Below are 13,779 nucleotides of genomic sequence, written 5' to 3' on the forward strand. Positions count from 1 at the left end.
GGGTAGATGGATGGATGGATGGGTGGATGGGTGAGTGGTTGGAAGGTTAAACTTGCTCACTGGTGCTTATTTTGTTTTCTCCTTAGTGTCTGCATTTTAGTTGGTTTCTGTGATAAACCCATAGCTGTGTCGACAAACATAGCATAAAATACCCCAGTAATCGAACCCAAACTTTCTTTCTATATTAGAAATGAAATCCAGTATCTAGGTAAGATTCTAATTTACATCTAGATCCATAGTAAAGATCTCTCTCCCTCTCTCCCCTCTTTCTTTCCCTCCCTCCCTCTCTCTCCTACACAAAGAAAACTATCTGCTATAGATAAAGGGGCCACATGAGGTTGGATCCTACTGAAAACAAGGAAGGGCCGGTTAACATATGCCTCCTCCCAGATGCAGGGAAGCCAGTAAGTACAGGAAACCACTGGGAGAGAATCTGATCCTGAACTGTGGCCACGCTCTGACATACTTTTAATCGTTGAGGTTAATTAGATTGTCGACGGCCTTTGCACAGTCCGCAGGGATCTGCAGGCATTTGTATGTAGTGTGATGCAGGTCTTGCCTTAGGTTTTCAGGCTTGGTTGAAAACTGACTTAAAGAAATCGTTGAGCTGTGCACTTCTTAAAATTAGAGCAGAGGCATTTGCACATCTGTGTGCCCAGTTGCTTTTGGTAGAGTCTGCTTCCTCCTCTTTGAGTCTCCTTAGGCTGTCTTGCTATCTTGCTTTGCTTACACTCCTTTCTGTCTAAAGGCAGAAGGAGTCAAGGCGTCCGTGCACTGAGCCTATGCATCCTTGTACGGGATTTGAAAGGGGCATCACGTGTTGGTGCATGCACGCTCCCTTGTGTGAAAGCCTTTCTGCTCTTTCTGCTAATCTCTTAAGGGAGAGGCAAGCTCAGCTGTGCCTGATCAGTCCTGCAACTGTGTGACCTGGGTAGGTTCCAAGCCTGCTACTTGGAAAGGGATGGATTCTTAGCCTTTTACAGGTTCTTAGGAGAGCTAAACAAGGTGATAAGTGCATTTTAATTAAAACTGTCCAGAATGTAGCATAATGGCATCAGTTTCTTTCAGATTTTAACACACACAAAAAAAAATATGTCTTAGAGTAAACGCAATCCCTCTGCCTCCTCCTCTCCCCCCTCCTCTCTCTCTTCCTCTCCTCCCTCCTCCTCTCCCTCCTCCTTTCCCTCCTACTTTCCCTTCTGTCTTCCCTCCTCCACTCCCTCTTCCTCTCCTCTCTCTCTTCCTCTCCTCCCTCCTCCTCTCCCTCCTCCTTTCCCTCCTTCTCCTCTCCCTCCTGACCTCCCTCCTCCTTTCCCTCTTCCTCCCCTCTCTCCTTCTCTCCCTCTTCCTCTCCCTCTTTCTCTCCTCTTCTTCCTCTCCCTCTTCCTCTCCCTCCTTCCCCTCTTCTTCATATGGTGCTGAGAATCAAACTCAGGACCTTAACTTTCTAGACACTAGTGTACCACAAGCCACGTACCTTCAGGAACCCCATTTTAATAAGCATTTTATCTTTTAACTTTTTGTTTATTTTTATGTGTGGATGTTTTGCTTGCATGTATGACTGTGTACCACATGCATGCAGTACCCACAGAGGCCAGAAGAGGGCGTTGGATTCCCCTAGGCCTAGAATTATAGATGATTGTGAGCCATTGTGTGGGTACTGGGAATCAAACCTGTGCCCTCTGGAAGAACATCCAGTAAAGTTAACCTCTAAGCCGTCTCTCCAGCCCTGGTTATCATTTTATCATCATTTAATTAGAAAATATGGTCTCAGATCATCAGCATCTAATGGGAGGTCTTACACTAGGTGACGTCTCTGATTTCAGCCTTAAGAAATCCTAGCAAGGGGTGAAATCAGGTTAGCTGCATCCATCCATCATGGTCCTAAGTGACGTGGTGACACTGGTAGTTTACAGACTTAATCCTGCATGCGCCACCACGCCCGCCCGGCTCAAGAACTGCTTTTCTATAGGGAACAGAATTGAGCCGCTGTTGCATCTCCTGAGAGTTAGTGGTTGGCACCTCCCTCCGAGAGAGAAAAGCAATTCTGTACTGATCCGTAAAGAAGGAGTGGGCCGTGGCCTTGTTACCTGCTTTCTTCAGTGAGCTGATCTAAGACTCAGCATTTTATTAGTCCTTACAACCAGAGGCCACCTGTCAGGTGGGGTAACACCTGGGAGAGACGGCTCCCCAATTTACAGCCAGCTGTTCTCAACGCAGACACTGCCAGTCTCTGCATCCCATGACGAGTGCCTTGTTATTTATTTAATCTGGGACATGCTTGTAGCGCCTAATTTTAGGCTTCCTTCTTTTTATTGTATCGTTCTGTTTTAGGAGAGGGTGGGAGAGACCAATTAGGATCTGAGATAAAGATCTTCCAGGTGAGAGAGGTTCAGGAGAGAAAAAGAGAGGGGAGGAGGGAGAGGGAGGGAAGAGAGGGGGAGAGAGAGGGAGAAGGAGGAAGAAGAAGAAGAGAGAGAATAAGAATGAGTGTTGGGCCAAAGTTTATGAAGCTTCGCTAGGAAGATTCTGGGCTCCTCTCCATCCAAATACTTTGACACATACTTCATTCACTTCTAACACCCACAGCTTGTCTCTTCTTGTCTTCTGTTTGCCCTCAACAGGTTAAATGGTGGTATTTACAAGCCACTCGGGATTGACACAAGATACAAACCTTCGAGGCCACCGAGTAGCCAGAAAACAGGGTTCGGGCTGAGGTTGTTTTTCTTTGGTTGGCTTTTGTGCAGTAGCCTTTAAAAGGGTGACACGGTGACACGGTGACGAGTGTAGAAGCTTGGCTTCCTCCCTGACTCCCTCCTTCCCCTCTCCTCCCTCCGGTCTCCCCAGGCCCTGGCAGACACCCACAGTCACTTCTGTTCTGGAAAGCTAATATCCCCTCTGTCCCTAAAGCCTGCCTTTTCACCCAGCCAGCTCTTGCTGTGCACAGTTCACTGCCTTGCAAGCTCAGGGCCTGTTTCCCAGGAAGCACAGATTAGAGCCATCCTCCAGGGCGTGTAGAAGCTGGGAACCAGCAGGGAGTGGAAGGTGCAGGATCAGGTCTCAGAGCACAGCACCCTGCTGTTATTGGAAGAGCATGCAGGCAGGCATGCCCCGCAGAAACAGCCTGTAACAACAGAAAGTCCTTGTGAGTTCTACAGCTATGAATGTCACTAGCTAAGGAGCAAGGTTCGTGCCCTGTGTGATCACAAGCAACAGCTTCATTCTTACAGGGATTAGGGACATGCTGGGTCTTCAGAATGTAGCCTGACAGTTGCCTGTCACATGGGATTTGTATTCTTGCATCTCCCTTTTCAAAGCAAATGAAGCCCAAATGACAAGGTGATTCTAGACACTGGTTTATTTTTATTGAGGAGGAAGAGGAAGAAGAAGAGCAGGAGCCGGAGCCGGAGCAAGAGCAGGAGGAGGAGCGGCAGCAGGGAGGAGCAGGGAGCAGGGAGGAGCAGGGAGCAGGAGCATGGTGATTGGTTTCAGACCACAAGGGACTAAGGTGTATACTTTATATATCAAAGCAGACCCAGGCTCTAGAATACTTGCTCTAGCTCTGTCCTTCCCCTCCTGCTCCCCCTCTTCCCCCCACATTCCTTCCTTCCTTCCCCCTTCCCCTCCTTCCCTCCCTCTCTGCCTTGATGTGTTTCTCATGCCTTCTCAGCTCCCCTCCCCATGCCCTGAATAAACTCTATTCTCTACTTAAAAAACAACAACAGCAGCAACAACAAAGCAGACCTGGCCTCCAGGTTCTCCCAGGATCCCTCAGTCCTTACCTGGCATACCCTGCCCCCAACCCTGACCTTTCCAGCCCAGGGTCTGAGCTGCCCTTCCCCCAAAGGCTCCTCCCTATATAATCCAGACATTTTGGTCTCCTGCCCTCTCCTTCTCCTTCCCTTGTCTCTGCGTATGCACCCTTTCTCTCTTTCTTCTCCCGCTTTCCCCATGGCGACTTCCCTGGCCTCCTTCCTTAGAGCCAGAGAACTTGCTGGTCTGATAGCAGTTTCCCAATAAACTTGCCTTTAATATATTCTAATCTGGCTTGAATTGGCTCCTTTCACTGGCAGAAATAACCCGAGGATGATGATGATGATGATGGTGGTGGTGGTGGTGATGAGATAAAGGAAGTAATAAAAGGAGCCAGCAGTAGCATCATCGCCAGCCAGGGACGATCACTCGCGGTTGTAGACATCCTGGTTCACTTACTTCTGGTTTTTAATTAAATGCACAAATGCACTTTGAAAAGAAAGAAAGAAAGAAAGAAAGAAAGAAAGAAAGAAAGAAAGAAAGAAAGAAAGAAAGAGAGAGAAAGAAAGAGAGAGAGAGAGAAAGAAAGAGAGAGAAAGAAAGAGAGAGAGAGAGAAGGAAGGAAGAAAGAAAGAAAGAGGAAGAAAGAAAGAAAGAAAGAAAGAAAGAAAGAAAGAAAGAAAGAGAGAGAGAGAAAGAGAGAAAGAGAGAGAAAGAGAGAGAAAGAGAAAACAAATTCGAGTTTAGGATTTGATCGGTAGCATCTTTTTTCAAAATCGATGATACTTAAAATCCTGCTTTCCCGAGGCCTGTGACATTTGATTTTAACCGCAGTTGGAGATTAATGAATGTTGGCCGTTCTCGGCATTATACGTGCTAGTATCACATTGGTTTGTGTGAGTGGGTGTGGACACAGACACGGAGGGCTTACTGTTAATCTTAAGGTTGCATTTATTCGTGTTGTGTGTTGCATGTGTGAACACACATGTGTGGACGTCAGAAGACTGCTCTTGGGGGTCATTTCTCTCCTTCCACACTATAGAGGCAGGGCCTCTTTCCTGTCTACTGCTGGCCTGCGTGCTCCAGGCTAAGTGGCCCATGAACTTCTACCCATTCTCCTGTCTCCACCTCCTACCTCACAGGAGGGGTTACTGGGTCTATAATAATTTGAGCCACCACGCCTGGGTGCTCCTGGGACTGAACTCAGGTCCGCAGGCTTGCTAGCAGTGAGCGTTTCTTACTTTCTAAATCATCTCGCCCGCCCTGTCTTGGTTCTTAAAAGTCAACTTACGTTGAGTATTTTACCATATTCTCAACAAATCTACATGATCGCAGCGGCCGCGCCGGGTGACGTATGTTTCTGCTGCCCTTTTAGCACGCCTGTTTCTGGAAAGTCATTTGGCTTCTGGGCTGACACCGGTTCCCTGTGAGGTGTGTTTCTTCTGGCTTTATAGGTCTGGAGTTAACAATGGGTAGGCAGTGTTTCTGGGTATAATTATTTGCTTGCTTTGCCAGTGTCTTTTAGAAGCATTTTTCAAAAGCAATGGTTAGAACAGTATTTCTTTTCCTGAACCTCGCTTGTTTCATGTTTGTTTCAAAGCTTGTTACTTGTATGCCTCTGTGCAGTAACCCGAGGTAACTTGTAAACTCAGAAATGTGTTGTGCTGTATTGTATCCGGTGATTCCGACTACTGTCACGCTGTCATTTGAAGCTTGCCTGACTGAACAGCGAGAGATGCAGAAGGTTTGGGTTGTTTTAAGAAAGAACTGATTGCACTGTATTAGTGTTTTAGCAAAGTGACTGCATAGAAAAATAAGTGGGACTGGGGAAAAGATGTGATATTTAAAAATTGGTACAACGTTTATCCCCAAGGGATAGGGCATATGATACAAGAACTGCCTTGAAATTGCAGGTGGGCCGGACAGTGGTGGCGCACGCCTTTAATCCCAGCACTTGGGAGGCAGAGGCAGGAGGATTTCTGAGTTCAAGGACAGCCTGGTCTATAGAGTGAGTTCCAGGACAGCCAGGGCTACAACAGAGAAAACCCTGTCTCGAAAAAACAGGGGAAAAAAAAAAAAAGGAAGGAAAAGAAATTGCAGTTGGGTACATGAAATTATTGGGCCAGCTTTTTAAAAAAGCAAATGAGCTTCAGAATATATGTGCCTGTGGGTGTGCATGCGCACACGTATGTATAATGTATCTATTACATATCATTGTAAAATGTAAAGCATACTGAAGAGGGACATGCGTCAGGTGTCCCACTTCCTAAGCAGTTGGTGTGTGGCAGTCACTTTTCTATCCTCTGAGTGGATTGTTTTGAGCGTTCGCAAGGCCTGGGCACTGGGTCCGTGGGTACGTCATTCCTCTAGATACTTTAGGACCAGGCTTCATGCAGCCCCGAGCCTGTCTCTCTCCTTTCTAGTTTGTTTTCTTTCTAGTTTGTTTGTTAGCAGGCATCTCCATCCACAGGCACGGAGGTTAGTTCTAGCCATCTGATGGGGCTCTCTTTACCGTTTCAGGTGGAGAGCCTTTGGGAACTTGCTGCATGACATTTGCACACGTCATCACTGTTTGCTGTGTCCCTCCTTGGATTTGAGCCAGCATGGCTTATACCACAAAAGTTAATGGCTGTGCTGTAGGTAAGTGTGCTCAGAGGGAAAAAGAGGAGGCAGGGTATGTCTCAGTTCAAACTGCTTTTTTTATTTTTCTTTTAATAATTGAGAGATCATAATAAGCAGCCTAGAGAAGTAGAATTTCACGGCAATTTTCTATCTGGTTAAAGTTGTTTCTTCTTTAATCTATTAGAAAACTCGCCTTAAAATACATACACACACAAACACACATGCACACACACACACATTTAGTGGGAGGGGGTATCAGAGGACATCCTTTTCAGTGCTCACTATCCATGATGTAGTTCCAGGTATTGAACTCCGATGGCCAGGTTTGGCAGTCAGTGCCTTTACCACACCAAGCCTTCTGGTCAGACTTTGCTTTACTTCAAAGTTCTGTTGATGTGTTGAGACAGAAAAGTAAAAATCTTGAATGGTGATATAAGCATAAGGCATATTCAATTCAACTGAGACCTCTCTCTGAGTGACGGGCAACCAGTCTAGATGCTAAGAACCAATTCTTATAAGTTTCGTTTGATGGGACTAGCCATGGACAGGGGAGATGGAGTGAACAGAGCCCAGACACATTTTTTTTTAAAGATTTATTTATTTATTATATGTAAGTACACTGTAGCTGTCCTCAGATACTCCAGAAGAAGGCATCAGATTTTGTTAGGAATGGTTGTGAGCCACCATGTGGTTGCTGGGATTTGAACTCAGGACCTTCAGAAGAGCAGTCGGAGCTCTAAACCACTGAGCCATCTCTCCAGCCCCCAGACACATTTTTGTATTTTCCTAATGTCAGTGTTTTTTTAAGTAACTTAATTCACTGAGTGATCTTATAATTTTTTATTTTATATGCATTGGTGTGTAATTTCCTGCGTGTTTGTCTTTGTGAGGGTGTCAGATCTGAAGTTACAGACGGTTGAGAGCTGACATGTGGGTGCTGGGAATTGAACACAGGTCCTCTGGGAGAACAGTCAGTGCTCTTAAAGCCGTCTCTGCAGCCCCCATCACTGAGATCTTGTCTTTCTAGGTGGGGTGGCAGTAAGCAGGCTAAGGTTCTTTTACTCCCATCTTAGATATTAACTCAGTGCATACATTACATATACCACAATGATACATAGGCTACAGAATGGCTGTATAGAAAGGTTAAAGAAGCCTTCCCTTGAACATGGTCCCCCAACCCTTTCCCTAAAACTAACTGTTCAGGGTTCATAGAACACGAATAGGCAACACCTCTTATGGTCTTATGAATCAAGGAAGAACAGCCAATAAAAAGCACTACAAGACCAAACAACAGTCAGCTGCCATCAGACAGGTTGACCACACGCTAAAACTGCTGAGGGTTCTAGCTGGGTAAGGGGTGCTCCTGAGTCCTCCCGTACTCCATCTTCCTTGAGATAGAACGGACAAAAGTGCTGATTCTAAAATGAGCGTGTTGGTGCTGTGATTTGTAAATTCTTAGGATATAGTCCTGGCATAGGGGTAAGGAGTGTGCAAATTTATCTGCATTACTCAGCTTAAGAACTAAACTGCCAGAATGCAGCAGTTACTGAGTACCTACTGTGTGCCGGGCACTGGTTTGTACTAGGACACAGCAATTACTGAGTACCTACTATGTGCTGGGCACGGTTTTTATACTAGAACACAGCAATTACTGCAATATAGCGAGCGGTGAACAAGGCAGGCATGAACCTCTGCCCTCTGGGATTGTATACAGTGGAAGCCTGGGTCTGCTGTGTGTTCAGGGAATGCTAAAATAGAGCATGAGTTTACACCACAGAAATATTTGGTGTCTGAGTTCGCATTGAATTGGTGGTCTTCTGCTTGCTGACCTGGGCAAGCCTAGCCCACCCATACCTCTCCCACCTACAGCATCCTTCTTGCCGCTTGCCCCTCTCTGCCTCAGTCATTGCCATGACTGTCTCTTCTTTAGCAGAGTTTCAGCTCTACCATTTTGTCCACTGGTCCAGTCTGTATGCATTCATTCAAAACGCTCCTAGTGACTGGAATCTGCTCTCGTGAGTTTGCTTCATCATAGATTGATTGTTCTTGCCTCTTTGGTAACTAGCTAGGCAGTAAGCAAGGATCACAGATGAGAACAGCGACTGGATGTCTTCAGGGTTTCAGAATGGGGACAGCCTGCTCTTCTTCACCCAAGTTCCCAAGTCATGTTGCAAACTCCTACCCTGATTGATACCTGTCTAAACACTAATTAATGTTGTGCAACTTTAATTAGAGCTTAGGACTCCTTCAGAAGTCGAATACCAAGTGGCGGATTTGTCAGGTGAAGATAATAACATGTGTCCCCTCGTCTTCACAAGACAAGTGGAAGGAAAGACAAGACAGGCTGTGAACTTTGTCATGCATTGTTTCCTGGTTCTTTTGAGACGGGGTCTCCCAAGCTGGCCTTGAACTCAGTCCTGTTTCCTCCTCCTGAGCGCTAGGATTGTAGGCATGTGCCCTTACATGTGGTTCATGGGCGCTGGGATGATAGGCATGTTGTTCAGAAGAACGTTGATTAAGACACAAAGTGCAAGTCAGACATCAGAGGACGGGTCTGTTGTCCCTGTCATGAGCCCCTGCTCTGGTGCCTATGGAACCCTGCCAGGTGCTGAGACGGTAGAGCAAGCTTGCTCTCCTAACAGTAACATGGAGCGAGTGGATGAGGCCGATTAAGTGACTTTTCTGGCCAGTGACCATCCTCGTGCTTGCTAATAGTTTCTTTCCCTCCTTTGTGGCCCCTCCCTCTTGTAGCTAGATGAGCATAACTTTCTGCAGATGTCTGCTTCCTCACGATGACTGCTCACACACTACTGACTACGTTAAACACTAAGAATGGTTGTGGCTGCAGCGATGCTCAGAGGTTGAAGAGCATTTGCTGCTCTGGCAGAGGACCTGGGTTTGGTTCCCAGCACTCAGATGACAGCTCACAACCATCTCTAACCCCAGCTCCAGAGGATCTGGCTGATGCCCTCCTCTGACCTTTATGGGTACCAGGCATTCGAGTGGTGCATGTATATCTGTGCCGGAGAACACACCTACACATAAAATAAAAATATCTTTTAATTCCATTTAAAAAATTAATTTGATACCATTCATGAATTTGATGGGAAAATAGAAGTGTGAGGGATACTTACAGGTTTTTGATATTTAGGGTTTTTTTTTTTTTCATTTGTTTGCTTGTTTTTCAAGACAGGATTTCTCTGTAGTACTGGCTGTCCTAGAACTTGCTTTGTAGACCAGGCTGGCTTCAAACTCTAGATCTGCCCATCTCTGCCTCCTGAGTGCTGGGATTAAAGGCATGCATCATCACCTCCTGGCTCCTCCCACCACATAATAGGTCTTATTTTTAGCATTTTCCCTTCCTTGTCAGGCAAACCTAGGGTTTCAGTAAGTTTTCGTACATTTTGGTACCCAGCCATTGGCTTTAACACTGTCTGTATTCTGCCCAGCCTTCATGGAAAATAGCTTTTAAATTAATCTTTACAAATAACTTCCTGATCCCCCTTGCCATATTTCCAGCAGCTTGGTTACTCTTCCTTTTTTTGTTGGGGTGTTTGGAATGAAAGTAGCCACGCCTTCCCTCGTGGAAGATAGTGATACAGAGAACTTCCTTTTGCCATTCTTCTCCTGGTCGTGGTTTCCTAAGAGTCATTTCACAGAAACAGGAGCTAAAAGTGTACAGCTTTTGTAATGGCTTCAGTAACTGTCAGGGCGTCAGTGATTTGGCTGTGGGTTTTGTCTCTGTGCTGATCTCACATGAGGTACAAAGGGCATTGATAAGGACCAGGTCAAGCAGACGGAGCCTGGGACTCCTGCAGAGCAGGCAAAGCTAGCTGCAGCGCCCACAGCCCACTCCGGGTTGTGTAAATATTTTTTCTGGGTAGGCACATTTCTCAAACAGGACTCTGAGCCCACTGCGAGCCTAGCAGCTGGAATTTCAAGTTTAAACACTACTCCACATTGACTAGCCTGCTGTGGTGTTTTCCAAGACCATCTTTAGAAAGGACACAGCTAAGCTACAGTGTGTTCATGATGGTGAGTCCCAGCCCTGCCATTGGTTACCCTGGCCCCACCAGCAGAGCTCAAACTGCTTAGAAAAATCTCGGACGTTCCAAGACTTCTCAGGGTCTCTTGATTCTCTTTGTAATAGGGTGTTAGCTGCATGTTCTTATTGAGCCTTGTATTTTCCCATAAGAATTGTCATTAGGCTGTCAGAAAAAAACCAAGGGTAAAACTGAATTTCTTAACATGAAAATACAGGTAGGAGCTGGGCGAGGGAGGGTGTTCCTTTTTTATTTCAGTTGCTGGCCTCTCCTCCCTCCTCTCAGATGGCAAAATACAAGCTCACACTGGCTAAGTGTTGACACTGACAGTGTATGTAATAGCTGATAAGATGGCGTGACAAAACAGACCAAGAGATGTGTGGGGGTACGCACACACACACATACATATAACATATTGTGATGTACTTATTGTTGTGTATATAAGTAATAAATATATTATTTATTTATTTATTTCAGGCAAATTTACTAGCACCTGAAAAGTGGAATAATTAAAAACAAGATGTCCTTTAAGATAGGAATTATGGTAATAGTTTTTTTTTTCTTTACCATGTGTTAAGTTTCTTAATGGACATGATGACAGTTGTGTTTATGGCTTTTTTTAAATGCACATTATTGTGCATTGTTTCATTGAGTTAAATTAACCTCTTTAATACCTTTTATTTCTTTATGGTACCACACACTTCCTTCCTAGCATTAACTGTCTGTATGTATTGGATTTAACTAGATTGTGCCTTTACCTTTTAATAAACTTAGATATTAATTTTTATTGAAGGCTCATTCCACACCAAAGGTCATAAGTATAATAATTTTTCTTATAGCAATGGTCTTTGACAGGGCTGTTGTTTATTCGTCTGTTTTGTTTTGGTAAGGCAAATAGTTTTGGGTTTTGTAACTGTTAAAATGCCAACACCAGTTACAACTGGAAGACCCTGGGTTTTGAAGTCTTGCCAGTGTAGCTAAACAGAACCCCAGAGTTGATCCCCACCCCTGGAGAGGCTGGGAAAGATCCTCCCTGCTCAGGGCTTGCCCACTGCATTAACTCAAGGCTCGGTCTTAACCTGCCGACAGCATTGCCTTCCCAGCACTCTTCCCTCCAAGGCTCGCCCAGTCACAATGGGTTAAGCATCAGGTTTCAAGCAGGCGAGCTATTAGGGCTGAAGCTCAGCTGCTGCTGGTGATTCCTTCCAGTGAGTACCAGCCTCTGTGGGAGTAGGAAGGACAGGGGAAGGGCTCCTGGGCCGGGCCAAGGCAGAGGAACCCTGGGCTGCAGATTTCTGCTGCGGTGACTCTAAGTGCTGCACAAAGCCATCACAGCCTTTGCCACCAGGGTTCAGAAATCCTCTGCTCTGAGACTTCCCATGGTGAGTATTGCCTTTTTTACGGTTTACACTTTTGCTCTTAAGTGGCTTCAGGGCACTAGAGGCATCCATCCATGGACAGCTCTCCTTCTCCAGGCTGTGCCTGCTTCCTGTGTTCTAGAGAATTTCAGTTCATCTCCTTTGTGCAGTCTCTGAGGTTTCTATAGGCTGGGAAGAAAAGGACTGACCAAAGGGCCCAGTCTCTGCTTTGGGCTTCTTTCCTGTCAAAAGCTGTTTGAGTTGATCTGGCATGAAGAATATTAGCATACGTCTTAGATTCATAGAAGCAAGAAATTCTTTCTCCTTTCTGGAAATTGTTATAAAATTGCCTTGAGTAGACTTTGCTAATAAAAACTTGATTGAGGATCTGAAAATCAGATATTACAGGATCAATTCAAACTGCTGTAGACATTCTCGGGCCAAACGGTGTAAGTCTCTCTCTCTCTCTCTCTTCCTTTCTTGGCATCTCTGTAAAATGTATTCTGAGCAAGCTGTTCATTATCCCATTCATTTTCATATTCTTTATGCAAAATATGCTCGTGTTTAGAAGACAAGATTGGGTTCAGCTTTTAGGCTCTATGGTTCATGAGAAAGACTAAAAACAGACATTTTAAAAATATATGTTGCCCATTTGTGTCTAAGCACTAGTGATCTCGGCAGGAAGTTTTCTACAGACAAGTGGCCACCCCACTTAAAAATTATGTTTCTATTTTGAGGATTTTTAAAAATACGGTGACCAGATTCCTCGTCCCAGCCATTCTTAGGACCCGTGACAGCTGGAATTCAAACTAAGCAGTATTCTTCAGTCCTTCAGTATTCATCAGTAGATAGAAAGTAGACTACAGACAGGAAAGTGTTGCCAAGGGTCTGGGCGTGGCGTTTGCAAGATTTAACTTAGCTGGAACTTTAAACTTCAGAAGTCCCAGCTCTGCTTCATTGTATGGGAGGCCAGACTTGAATGATTCTTGACAGCTCCTTCTCCCGGATCAGAGGTTGTAGACTTCATCACTTCTTCACCACGTAAACCTTTATTTAAGGAGCCAGGCTGGAAATAAGCATTCAGAGATGTGCTTTCTATTAAAAGTCACAAGCCCTGTGTTCACTTGCGTTCTTTTTCTGTGACTTCATGTCACTGAAGAAGGGTTCTCATTCCCACATAATCTTTTGCATTTTGAATATACTTTTTTGAGGCTGGAGGAATGTCTCCGTGGGTAAACAACTGCCTGCTGCAGAGACCTAAGCTCAGATCCCCAGCACCCACCTGGAAAAGCCAGGGGTGGCTGCAGATATCTGTAACTTTAGCATCGCTTGAGCAGAGGCAGGTGGACTCTGAAGAGTGCTGGCCAACCATTGTAACCAATCAGTGAGTTCAGGAAGAGACCCTGTCACAAAAGATATAGTAGAGCCAGACAGGGTGGCGCAGTCTTTAATCCTGGCCCTTGGGAGGAGAGGCAGGTGGATGTGTATGAGTTCAAAGCCAGCCTGGTCTACATAGTGAACTCCAGAATATCCACAACTACATAGTGAATACACACACACACAGAGGGAGAGAGAGAGGAGAATGAAGGAGGAATATATCTGCTTGACCTGTACATACACACTCACATGCATACATACGCCAAAAAGAGAGAGAAAAGAAGAGAAGAGAAAAGAAAAGAAAAGAAAAGAAAAGAAAAGAAAAGAAAAGAAAAGAAAAGAAAAGAAAAGGGATTTTAAAAATTCAAATGCTCTTGTTATTTAGAACCAAAGGTGAATCCCATGGCTTCTGGATTTATTCACATAACAGTTGGTTGAGTGGATAAACCCCATCAGCTTTGTAAATAATTTTGTAAAAACATTGATTGAAGCACACCCAGTCCACATTTCCTATCCCTGCCCTCTTCTGCCTTTCTCTCATATCTGCTGCCCCTTAGTCCAAGGTGCGCTGTTCCTCTGCCACAGATGTGTGTTAGAGTCTCCTACAAGAAAAGGGACAAACACTT

General features: G+C 45.1%; 1 protein-coding gene across 10 annotated transcripts in view; it reads left to right on the forward strand.

Moving 5' to 3' along the window:
- Nucleotides 1–13,779, forward strand: part of Kank1 (KN motif and ankyrin repeat domains 1) — a 195,238-nt gene that overhangs the window by 132,845 nt on the left and 48,614 nt on the right. For 8 of the 10 annotated variants that reach the window (XM_021151518.1, XM_029472382.1, XM_029472388.1 and 5 more), the window contains one exon: nucleotides 6,274–6,393. In XM_021151518.1, coding sequence (XP_021007177.1) covers nucleotides 6,357–6,393 — 37 coding nt within the window. In that variant the 5' untranslated portion in view covers nucleotides 6,274–6,356. Of the gene's footprint in view, nucleotides 1–6,273; nucleotides 6,394–10,262; nucleotides 10,411–11,659; nucleotides 11,801–13,779 lie in introns of those variants that run through there. The other 2 variants (XM_021151519.2, XM_029472391.1) reach the window with 2 other exon arrangements.

The sequence above is a fragment of the Mus caroli genome, chromosome 19, assembly GCF_900094665.2.
Source record: "Mus caroli chromosome 19, CAROLI_EIJ_v1.1, whole genome shotgun sequence".
Classification (NCBI taxonomy): domain Eukaryota; kingdom Metazoa; phylum Chordata; class Mammalia; order Rodentia; family Muridae; genus Mus; species Mus caroli.